Source organism: Salmo trutta, chromosome 17, assembly GCF_901001165.1.
Source record: "Salmo trutta chromosome 17, fSalTru1.1, whole genome shotgun sequence".
NCBI classification, from domain to species: domain Eukaryota; kingdom Metazoa; phylum Chordata; class Actinopteri; order Salmoniformes; family Salmonidae; genus Salmo; species Salmo trutta.
Window position 1 is genome coordinate 24,313,341 of NC_042973.1, and position 12,639 is coordinate 24,325,979.

General features: G+C 42.8%; 1 protein-coding gene across 4 annotated transcripts in view; it reads right to left on the minus strand.

The window, feature by feature from the left end:
- LOC115151918 (cadherin-13) overlaps positions 1–12,639 on the minus strand; it is a 684,830-nt gene that overhangs the window by 262,741 nt on the left and 409,450 nt on the right. For all 4 annotated transcript variants that reach the window (XM_029696266.1, XM_029696265.1, XM_029696268.1 and 1 more), the window contains one exon: positions 1,828–2,006. In XM_029696266.1, coding sequence (XP_029552126.1) covers positions 1,828–2,006 — 179 coding nt within the window. The remainder of the gene's footprint in view (positions 1–1,827; positions 2,007–12,639) is intronic.

Here is a 12,639-nt window from a genome sequence, read left to right on the forward strand (position 1 = left end):
TTTTGTTAGTATTTTGGCAATAGACACCCAATGGGTCGGACCCCTAGATGGGGAATTATTTGTCTGTCTGTGATCCGCCTGTTAGCTTGCACGATTCTTGCCATTCTCCTTCGATCTCTCTCATCAACATGCTCTTTTTGGCCATAGGACTGCCGCTGACAGGATGTTTTTTGTTTGTCGCACCATTTTTGGTAAAGACTAGACACTGTTATGTGTGAAAAGCCCAGGAGGAAGGCCGTTTCTGAGATACTGGATCTGGCAAGCCTGTCACCGACGATCATATCATGCTCAAAGTCGCTTAGGTCACTCGCTTTGCCCATTCTAATGTTCAATCGAACAGTAACTGAAAACCTCGATTCCTGTCTGCCTGCTTCATATAGCAAGCAATAACAGCCTCAAGTCCTCTTGGAAATGACGCTACAAAAGCTTGGCACACCTGTATTTGGGGAGTTTCTTCCAATAATCTCTGCAGATCCTCTCAAGCTCTGTCAGGTTGGATGGGGAGCGTCGCTCCACAGCTATTTTCAGGTCTCTCCAGAGATGTTCAATCGGGTTCAAGTCCGGGCTCTGGCTGGGCACTCAAGGACATTCAGACGTGTCCCGAAGCCACTCCTGCGTTGTCTTGGATGTGTGCTTTGGGTTGTTGTCCTGTTGGAAGGTAAACCTTCACCACAGTCTGAAGTCCTAAGCGCTCTGGAGAATTTTTCATCCAGGATCTCTCTGTAGTTTGCTCCAAGCACCTGTCCCTCGGTCCTGACTAGTCTCCCAGTCCCTGCCGCTGAAAAACATCCCCACGGCATGAGGCTGCCACCACCATGCTTCACCGTAGGGATGGTGTCAGCTCTGCTCCAGACGTGACGCTTGACATTCAGGCCAAAGAGTTCACAATTGGTTTCATCAGACCAGAGAATCTTGTTTCTCACGGTCTGAGAGTCCTTTAGTGGCCTTCAGGCAAACTCCAGCGGGCTTTCATGTGCCTTTTACTGAGGAGTGGCTTCCGTCTGACCCCTCTACCAAAAAGGCCTAATTGGTGGAGCGCTGCAGAGATGGTTTTCCTTCTGGAAGGTTCTCCCATTTCCACAGAGGAACTGTGAAGCTCTATCAGAGTGGCCATCGGGTTCATGGTCACCTCCCTGACCAAGGCCCTTCTCCCCCAATTGCTCAGCGGCCAGCTTTAGGAAGAGTCTTAATGGTTTCAAACTTCTTCGTTTTAAGATTGATGGAGGCCTCTTTGTTCTTGGGGACCTTTAATGCTGCACACATATTTTGGTACCCATCCCCAGATCTGTGCCTTGACACAATCCTGTCTCGGAGCTCTACAGACAATTCCTTGGACCTCATTGCTTGATTTTTGCTCTGATATCCACTGTTAACAGAGGGACCTTATATAGACAGTTGTGTGACTTTCCAAATCATGTCCAATCAATTGAATTTACCACAGGTGGACTCCAATCAAGTTATAGAAACATCTCAAGGATGATCAATGAAAACAGGATGCAACCTGAGCTCAATTTCGAGTCTCATAGCAAAGGGTCTGAATGCTTATGTAAATAAGGTATTTTATTTTCGCTTTGTCAATATGGGGTATTGATGAGTTTAAAAAAAAAATGTTTAGAATAAGGCTGTAACTTAACAAAATGTGGAAAAAGTCTAGGGGTGTGAATACTGTCTGAATATACTGTATATATAAAACACAAGAAAATCTAGTTTTTGTCTGCACTGGGCCTTTAAAACTTCATGGTAGGGAGGCAGTGAGACAGAAGCAGTGTTGTGGGGGCCCATCAGATCAGTCTGGAGAGGCTCCCAGCCCAATCAAAGCAAACCCACCTCTCTGTCCAGCAGCGTGGGGGAGATGACAGTGACAATGTTGCCGCTCTCTGGGTTGATGTAGAACATGTTGGGTGAGGGTTTGTCGGGCGACTGCCTCACAATGTTGTAGCGCAGCACCGCGTTCTGCAACCTGGGATCATCAGCATCCTCCGCTGTCATCGTCATCACCACGGTTCCTATAGAAACAGATAGTTTACTGTTAGAAGGTTGCAGCACTATCTCAGTTTTTATTTTTGTATATGATTTTAGTTTATCATTTATAAACAATACAAAACATACACATACAAATGACTACATCATACAAACATCACTACATCACACCTGCCCAGAACCACTAGCCCCCACCCCTAAGGGCACCCTTATCACTTTCTGCCACATGGCCTCAAACTGCACAATTTTGGTACATTTTTTGATAATAAAGCATTTGACCTTTCCATTGCGTGAACAACGCAATGGCTAATTTCCAGTTTTTGAGTATATATTTTTTAAATATAATTGATGAGAATTGTCCAACCCATCTATCTGGTATCTCACTGCACCCTCAAATGGCATGTCTTGAAATATACAGACAGACAAATTAAAAGTACATTTACATTGCAATATCTCTGACATCCATCTTTCCAACTCCGCCCATAACATTCCCAGAAGGCATGAGTTATTGAGTCATCAGTAGTTTTACACTTCAGACATGACTCTGCCGTTGTGCTGTCAAAGTTCTTTATGTCACCAAATCACAATTATGATGAAAATATGAGCCTGTTCAAACTTGCACTGAGACAAAGGCTAAGAATGGTGACAGACATCAGTCAGAATACTCTGGGTGACTCTCTCTGAACACACATCCTTTTTACTAATGCATTCTCTTCCAAACATTGGTCATAACGATATACCACGTTATTTAGTAATGGAACAAAGATGTGGTGCCCTCCCTGCATCAGAGCTGAAATCCCAGTCCAACCTTGACATCCCCTCAACCCTCCATCCTCTTGTCTCACCTCAGTGATGAACCTTACACCTCCACTCTACAGGCAAGAAAATATATAAACTGCTGTGAAGCCAATCTCTCTCCCACCTCATATTCTTTCAGAACATACATCTCTTCTGAGGACAGCAAGGCATCTCTGTGGAGACTGAAAATTTAGTTTGGAACACTGTGTTTCACTCATAGAATGCAGAGTGCAAATTACGAGTGGGTCAGGGGGGGCTAAACCGGCCAGAACGAGATATATTTTTTTACATTTAACCTTTATTTAACTTGGCAAGTCGGTTAAGAACTACTTCTTATTTACAATGACAGCCTACCCCGGCCAAACTCGGACGACGCTGGGCCAATTGTTCGCCGCCCTATGGGACTCCCAATCACGGCCGGATGTAATACAGCCTGGATTTAAACCAGGGACTGTAGTGGCGCCTCTTGCACTGAGATGCAGTGCCTTAGACCACTGCACCCTTCGAGCCTGACATGTATGGACTGGGAAATTATTACTTATTGAGCGACTATATTTCATTAATTACATTTGTATTCATTTTATTAATCTTAGAAATTACAAATGTTAGAATTGTTCTTCCACTTTGACATTATTGATTATATTGTGTTGATTGTTGACAATAAAATGACAATTAAATCCATTTTAATCACACTTCGTAAAGAAAATGTGAAGAAACCAAAAGGTGTCTGAATACTTTTACAAGGTAATATAAAGTGGGTAAAACAGTATGCTAACATTCTTAAAGTGACCAGGGTTAAATGACTATATGTACATAGGGCAGCAGTCTCTAAGGTTCAGGGTAGGGTACCAGGTGGTAGCTGGCTAGTGACACTGTATTTTTAAAGCTTTGTTGTGGGTGTGTGGGTGTGTCTGTCTACTGAGAGCTCTATATAGCCTGTAGAAGGATTACTGCTTTACCGACCACGGACGGTTCACCTCAGCAAAGCCTCATAAAACATTGAGGTGAACAGTCGAGGATGTCGGCTAAAATTAAAAAGCCTTGCCAAAGAGACTGAAACAAGGCCTGTGTTTCTGTATGGGTACTATCAGAGTGCGAATTATACTGTGACATTAGGTCTACAATCTTGTAGCCTGAATTGATTGATAAATTTTTTGTAGAAAGAAAAGTTGGGACACCTGAAAGGGGCTGAAATACGGGACTGTCCCAGGATGACAAGTGCAGCATGGGGAATTTTTTTTTTAAACCATGACACAGATATGGGGGTGTTCGTTTCCTTTAGAATATGCTTTTATTTTAATATTACTACTGTAGCAGTAAGTCTACAAATTCCATTTTTAACAAATACGAGAATGCTTAAATCTGCATTATTTAGAGACACCTCTACTGTTGCGTTGTCTGCAAACTTGATGTTCAAGTTGGAGGCGTGCATGGCCACGCAGTCATGGGTGAACAGTGAGTACAGGAGGGGGCTGAGCACACCCCCTTATGGGACCCCAGTGCTGAGGATCAGAGAAGTGGAGATGTTTTTTCCTACCTTCACCACCTGGGGGCGGCCCGTCAGGAAGTCCAGGATCCAATTGCACAGGGCGGGGTGAGACCCACAGCCTCAAGCTTAATGATGAGCTTGGAGGGTACTATGGTGTTGAATGCTGAGCTGTAGTAAATGAACAGCAGTCTTACATAGGTATTCCTCTTGTCCTGATGAGATAGGGCAGTGTGCAGTGTGATGGCGATTGCATCGTCTGTGGACCCATTGGGGCAGTATGCAAATTGCAGTAGGTCTAGGGTGACAGGTAAGGTGGACCTTGACTAGTATCTCAAAGCACTTCATGATGACAGAAGTGAGTGCTACAGGGCAGTAGTCATTTAGTTCAGTTACTTTTGCCTTCTTGGGTACAGGAACAATGGTGGCCATCTTGAAGCATGTGGGGACAGCAGACTGGGATAGGGAGAGACTGAATATGTCCGTAAACACACCAGCCAGCGGGTCTGCGCATGCTCTGAGGACACGGCTAGGGATGCCGTCTGGGCCAGCAGCCTTGCGAGGCTTGACACGTTTAAATGTCTTACTCACGTCGGCCACGGAGAAGGAACGTCCACAGTCCTTGGTATCGGGCCTATAGGAAGGGAGATACAACATGGAGTTGTGGTAAGATTTGCCGAAAGGAGGGCACGGGAGGGTCTTGTATGCATCGCAGAAGTTAGAGTAGCAGTGAACAAATGTTTTACCAGCCCGGGTCTTACAATCCATATGCTGATAGAATTTAGGTAGCCTTGTTCTCAAATTTGCTTTGTTAAAATCCCCAGCTATAACAAATGCAGCCTCAGGATATATGGTTTCCAGTTTGCATAGAGTCCAGTGAAGTTCCTTGAGGGCTGTCGTGGTATCGACTTGAGGGGGGATATACACTGCTGTGACAATAACCAACGAGAATTCTCTTGGGAGATAATACGGTCGGCATTTGATTGTGAGGAATTCTAGGTCAAGTGAACAAAAGGACTTGAGTTCCTGAATGTTGTTACAATTACACCATGAGTCGTTATCAAGAAACATACACCCCCAACCTTCTTCTTGAGAGATGTTTATTTCTGTCGGCACGACGCACAAAGAATCCCGGTGGCTGTACTGACTCCGACAGCACATCCCTAGAGAGCCATGTTTCCATGAAACAGAGTATGTTACAATCCCTGATGTCTCTCTGGAAAGCAACCCTTGCCCTAATTTCGTCTACCTTGCTATCTAAAGACTGGACATTATCGATTAATATACACATATTTAGCAATAACATCTGCTAAATATGGGTATGTGACCAATATAATTTGATTTGCTTTGTTTTGCAAATGTACATTGTCCCAGGGGTGTTGGCAGTCATAATGTAAGTAACCTAATTTATGTTTTTCTAACCCCCCTGAATGCCTCTGTCAATCGAACAGCTATTGTCAGCAGTAATACTGCGCCTATGAACCAGAGTTATACTGTTAGCACAGAGGCATTTTGACCTAGTAGGAAGCCAACAGCTCAAACATAAATATCACTCTCATGTCTAACTCTGATAAGCTTCCCTCCCAGTAAAGCAATAAAAATAATAAAGAATTCAAGAAAAGCGCTACATATAGCTCACATTATTAACATAACTAGCCTAAGAAACAAGGTTCATGAAATCAATAGCTTGCTAGTAACAGATAACGTTCAAATACTGACTATCACTGAAACTCGCTTAAATAATACCTTTGATTATACAGTGGCAATACATGGTTTCAACATCTACAGAAGAGACAGGAATGCCAATGGGGGGGGGGGGGGTGTTGCTGTTTATATACGGAGTCATATTCCTGTAAAGCTTAGAGAGGATCTCATGTCAAATATTGTTGAAGTAATATGGCTACAGGTTCACCTGCCTCACCTAACATTTATTATTGTGGTAAATTGCTATAGACCACCAAATGCTAACAGTTAGTATCTGTATAATATATATCGGCAGAAACTTCAATAGGAAGTTTCTGTGGTAAGGACTGTTCAACATTGGACTGATCAATCAAAATCTATGCTTCAAGATTGTTTTGATAACGTGCACTGGTATATGTTCTGGGTTGCCTCTGGGAATAACATTGACCGAAACACTGACTCGGTGACTGAGTTTATCAGGAAGTGCATTGGCAATGCTTTTTCCAATGAGACGATTAGAACATATCCAAACCAAAAAACGTGGATAGATGGAAGCATTCAGGCAATACTTAAAGTGCGAACCACCGAATTTAACGATGGCAAGTTGACTGGGAACATGGAAGAGTATAAACAGTCCAGCTATGCCCTCCTGTGAGGTAATCAAACAGGCAAAATGTCTGTACAGAGACTAAGTGGAGTTGCAATTCAATGGCTCAGACACAAAACGTATATGGCAAGGACTCCAGACAATGATGGATTATACAGGGAAAACCAGTGATGTTGCAGACACCGATGCCTTGCTACCGGACGACCTAAACACCTCCATCGCCCTCTTCGTGAAAAAAACAGTGCCACCCATGTGGGAAACCTCTGCTCACGAGGCCTGTGAGCACTCATTCTCCAGGTCGACATGAGTAAGACATGTTAACTCCCGCAAGGCTGCCGGCCCAGATGCCATGCCTAGATGCGTCCTCAGAGTATGTGCAGACCAACTGACTGGAGTGTTTACGGACATATTCAATCTCCCCACTTGCTTCAAGATGTCCACCATTGTTCCTGTACCCAAGAAAGTGAAGGTAACGGAACTACATTACTATTGCCCAGTAACACTAACTTCTGTCATAATGAAGTGCTTTGAGATGCTAGTTAAAGATCAGATCACCTCCACTTTACCGACACCCTAGACCCACTGCAATTTGCATACCACCCCAACAGATCCATGGATGATGCAATCGCCATCGCACTGCACGCTGCCCTATCCCATCTGGACAAGGGGAATACCTATGTAAGAATGTTGTTCAGCATTCAACACCATAGTGCCCTCCAAGATCATCTCCATGCTTGGGGTCCTGGGTCTGAACCCCGCCCTGTGCAGCTGGGTCCTGGACTTACTGGCAGGCCGTCCCCAGGTCGTGAAGGTAAGCTACAACACATCCGCTATGCTGATCCTCAACACGGGGGCCCCACAAGGGTGCGTGCTCAGCCCCCTCCTATACTCCCTGTTCACCCATGACTGCTTGGTCACGCACATCTCCAATTCAATCATCAAGTTTGCAGAAAAACAATAGTGGTAGGCCTGATTACCAACAACAACGAGACAGTCTACAGGAAGGAGGAAATGGGCCTTGCGAAGTGGTGCCAGAATAATAACCTCTCCCTCAACATCAAAAAGACGAAGGAGCTAATCGTGGACTTCACGAGACAGCAGAGGGAGCACACCCCCATCCACATGGACCGGGCCGAGAGCGTGAAAAGCTTAAAGTTTCTCGGCATGCACTTCAAATGAACATACGGTATTCCAGTCAAGGCTTATCCTATATAACTACTGCTGTCCACATATTTCCTACTCATACACTGCCCATAATGTCTCTACACACCATTGTATACATATATACAGTTGAAGTCGGAAGTTTATATACACTTAGGTTGTAGTCATAAAAACTTGTTTTTCAACCACTCCACAAATTTCTTAACAAACTATAGTTTTGGCAAGTCGGTTTTTTCCAAAAATTCTTTAGAGACAGATTATTTCACTTATAATTCACTGTATCACAATACCAGTGGGTCAGAAGTTTACATACACTAAGTTGACTGTGCCTTTAAACAGCTTGGAAAATTCCAGAAGATGATGTCATGGCTTTAGAAGCTTCTGATTTACATCATTTGAGTCAATTGGAGGTGTACCTGTCACTGTATTTCAAGGCCTACCTTCAAATTCAGTGCCTCTTTGCTTGACATCATGGGAAAATCAAAAGAAATCAGAAAAAAGTTGTAGAACTCAACAAGTCTGGTTCATCATTGGGAGCAATTTCCAAACGGCTGAAGATACCACGTTCATCTGTACAAACAATAGTACGTAAGTATAAACACCATGGGACCACGCAACCGTCATTCAACCCAAAGAACACCATCCCAACCGTGAAGCACGGGGGTGGCAGCATCATGTTGTGGGGGTGCTTTGCTGCAGGAGGGACTGGTGCACTTCACAAAATAGATAGCGCCATGAGGAAGGGAAATGATGTGGAAATATTGAAGCAACATCTCAAGACATCAGTCAGGAAGTTAAAGCGTGGTCGCAAATGGGTCTTCCAAATGGACAATGACCCCAAGAATACTTCCAAAGTTGTGGCAAAATGGCTTAATGACAACAAAGTCAAGGTATAGGAGTGGCCATCACAAAGCCCTGACCTCAAGCCTATACTTAGTGGGCAGAACTGAAAAAGTATGTGCGAGCAAGGAGGCCTACAAACCTGACTCAGTTATTCCAGCTCTGTCAGGAGCAATTGGCCAAAAGTCACCCAACTTATTGTGGGAAGGTTGTGGAAGGCTACCCGAAACGTTTGACCCAAGTTAAACAACTTAAAGGCAATGCTACCAAATACTAATTGAGTGTATGTAGACTTCTGACCCACTGGGAATGTGATGAAAGAAATAAAAGCTGAAATAAATCATTCTCTCTACTATTATTCTGACATTTCACATTCTTAAAATAAAGTGGGTATCCTAACTGACCTAAGATAGGGAATTTTTACTTGGATTAAATGTCAGGAATTGTGAAAAACTGAGTTTAAATGTATTTGGCTAAGGTGTATGTAAACCTCCGACTTTAACTGTATGAATATATTCGTTCAAATATTTATATATTTCTTAATTACCTTCTTTTAACGTTTGGGAATTTGTGTGTATTGTTTTACATTGTTTTGTATTGCTACACTGTTGGAGCAAGGAACATAAGCATTTCGCTACACCCGCGATAACATCTACTAAATATGTATATGCAAACAATACAATTGGATTTTATTTGATGTGTGAAATGCTTTATCTGTGAAATGCTCTCTGTTGGTATATGATACCAACAGAGAGGTATATTTTCTGGGTGACCTAAATATTAACTGGCTTTCATCAAGCTCTCCACTCAAGAAAAAGCTTAAAACTGTAACCAGTGCCTGCAACCTGGTTCAGGTTATCAGGCAACCTACCAGGGTATTTACAAACAGCACAGGACTGAAATCCTCCACATGTATTGATCACACCTTTCTTAATGCTGCAGAAATCTGCTTTAAATCAGTATCCACATTCATTGGATGTAGTGATCATAATATAGTAGCCATATCTAGGAAAACTAAAGTTCCAAACGCTGTGCCTAATATAGTGTATCAGAGATAATACAAGAGGTTTTGTAGTGATTTTCTATGTTGAAGATGTAAAGAATATTTGCTGGTCTGTGGTGTGTAATGAGGAGCAACCAGATGCTGCACTTGACACATTTATGAAATTGCTTTTCCAGTTACTAATAAGCATGCACCCATTAAGAAAATGACTGTAAAAACTGTTAAATCCCCGTGGATTGATGATGAATCGAAAAATTGTATGGTTGAGAGGGATGAGGCAAAAGGAATTTGGATCATATTGTAAATGTAGAAATCATGGGACTAAACTAAACAAAAAGAAGAAGAAACTGTACTATTAAACAAAGATAAATGATATAAATGATGACAGTAAAAAGCTTTGGAGCACCTGAAATGACATTTCTGGGCAAAAAGGCAAACTCAGCTCCACCATTCATTTAATCAAATGGCTCATTCATCACTGAGGATGATAGCAGACTACTGTATATTGCCACTACATATGTTTCCTTCTCTTCAATCTAAGCCTACAGGAAAGTATGTTCCCTCAGGCCTGGAGGGAAGCAAAAGTCATCCCACTACCCAAGAATAGTAAATCAACCTTTACTGGCTCAAACAGCCGACCAAAAAATTGGCTGAACGAAACTGATAAGAAGATTCTGGGAGCTGTTTTGTTAGACAACAGTGCAGCTTTTGACATTATTGATTATAACCTGCTGCTGGAAAAACTTATGTGTTATAGAACTATCTAACAGAACACAGAGGGTGCTCTTTAATGAAAAGCCTATCCAACATATGTCTGTCTATGACCTGCCACTGGCAATGAACTGCGACTGGCATTGAGTAAAGCCTGTGTGTCTATGTATGCTGATGACTCAACACTATACACATCAGCTACCACATCAAGTGAAATCCCTTCAACACTTAACTAATAGCTGCAGTCAGTTTTAGAATGGGTGACAAGAAATAAACTAGTCCTAAATATGTAAAAAACTAAAAGCATTGCATTTGGGACAAATCATTCACTAAACCCTAAACCTCAACTAGATATTGTAAAGAAATTGAGCAAGTTGACTAAAGACTAAACTGGTTGGTGTAAGCTTGGATTTTAAACCGTTATGGTCAAAACATACTTTAGGTAGACCCCCCCCCCCCCCCCCCCCCCCCCACACACACACACACACGCACACACACAGGCACACACACACACACACAGGCACACACACACACACACTCTACATACACATACATTGTAAAATTGTTATATTGCTGTATTATGGATTTTGTATTGCAGATATGTTGAAGTAGTGTAGCGAGTAGTAATGTACTGTGTGATGTATGTTTTTTTTTTGTATTTGCCTTAATTTTGTTTAGATCTCAGGAAGAGTAGCTACTGCCTTGGCAGCAGCTAATGGAGATCCCTAATAAATACAAATACAAATTGCACATTTGCATCATACTTCTAATCATTATTCATGACTCTGGAAACAGAGATGTACATGTATAAAGCTGGAAACTTTGTTCCTGTGCTGTCACCTTCTGCTTGTAGTGATAGAGATAAAGAATTCAGAAAGTGAATCTGGTTATTACTAGTCTACCAAGAGTAGGATACAACCCTTGGACATAATGCTAGGATGGGTGGGATCGGGTGAGGTAAGAGAATTCAATTCCATGTCTCTACAATGGATAATCATGGAGTACACTCTACTCAGCCATCAGTCCAATATAACTGTTGGCGAGCTCTTGTGACTTGTCTCCCAAACCCTCTCTATGTCATCTGGTGGAGATCCCTGGTCGCATGCCAAGGTCAAATGACTAGGCTCCTGATGTGATTAACATCTACTGACCCCCGGTGACCTCTGACCTGTCTGCTCAGACAGGCTGATAGGAATGAAAGAGGCATCATGTACTGTACCTACTATCAATATGGGCATGCAGGGAGATGGCAACCAGCTACTATCAGCACAAACACTCCCGCACACACGCATGTGCGCACACACACACACACACACACAAATAAATAAATCAAGCATTCATAATTGGGTAATGGAACTAGATAAAAAGCAATAGCTGATTGCCAGTACCTAATCATAAACCAATTACAGCTACCTAGACTCAGTGACGAGTCATTGTCCTTTCTCATGAAGCCCATGTTCTCATCAGTGCTAAGGCAGAATCAATGTTAACTGGATTGGATGGTTAATGGGAGGATCTGAAATAGCTGGAGATGAAGCCACAGGTCCGAACTACTGTATTATAAACTTCCCTCATCTAATGGAGAGGATGAGATCAGCAAACAGGGTGAAGGCCTTCCCTCCTCTCTTCTAGCCTACCTTCTCCAGCCTTCTCCCCCTCTCCTCTCCACGCCTTTTGTGGATAAATATGTCAATACATAAATGTCTGTAGACCACTACTGTTTAAAACCAACAAATTAGGAAATATGTTTTACTTTCAATCTCTTTCTTTCCCCATCTCTCTCTATACTGAGGCAGAGGGGTCCCTGCTCCAAGTTCCCTGCTAGCAGTTATTTCAGACACAGTGGTGTCTCTCTCCCTGTGATTACCCCATAGCTGGGTACTGACGGTGTGTGTGTGTGTGTGTCTTTCTGTTTTCTATATGTGCACGTATGTGTCCACGTGCACCAGCATCCATCTGAGGCTGAGGTGCTACCCACTTACTGCAGCTGGAGAACCATGGGAACCAATCACAGAGGCCCCCACTATGGTGCAAGGAGCAGGTCTTTTCTACTCTTCTATGCTGTTACTTTAGCTCAACCCCAGGAGTCAGCCACAGCAGCACTCAACCCAACCACACAACCCAGGCAACTCCAATTGACTCACTACAGTCAACTATGAAAGGATGAAAGGGATGCGTGGTTAATGTGCATGGACAAGCAGGTAATTATGAAGATGTCACACAGTATTATTAGTTCATAGGGTGCTTCATATCCTAAATGATCCATGAATGAATAGGGGGAAAGTAATACTGATTCAGTGTCCTAACATTTTCTGGTCACGTTATATAAAATCTATTGAAACTCAGTATCAAAGATAACAAAAAGCTCAT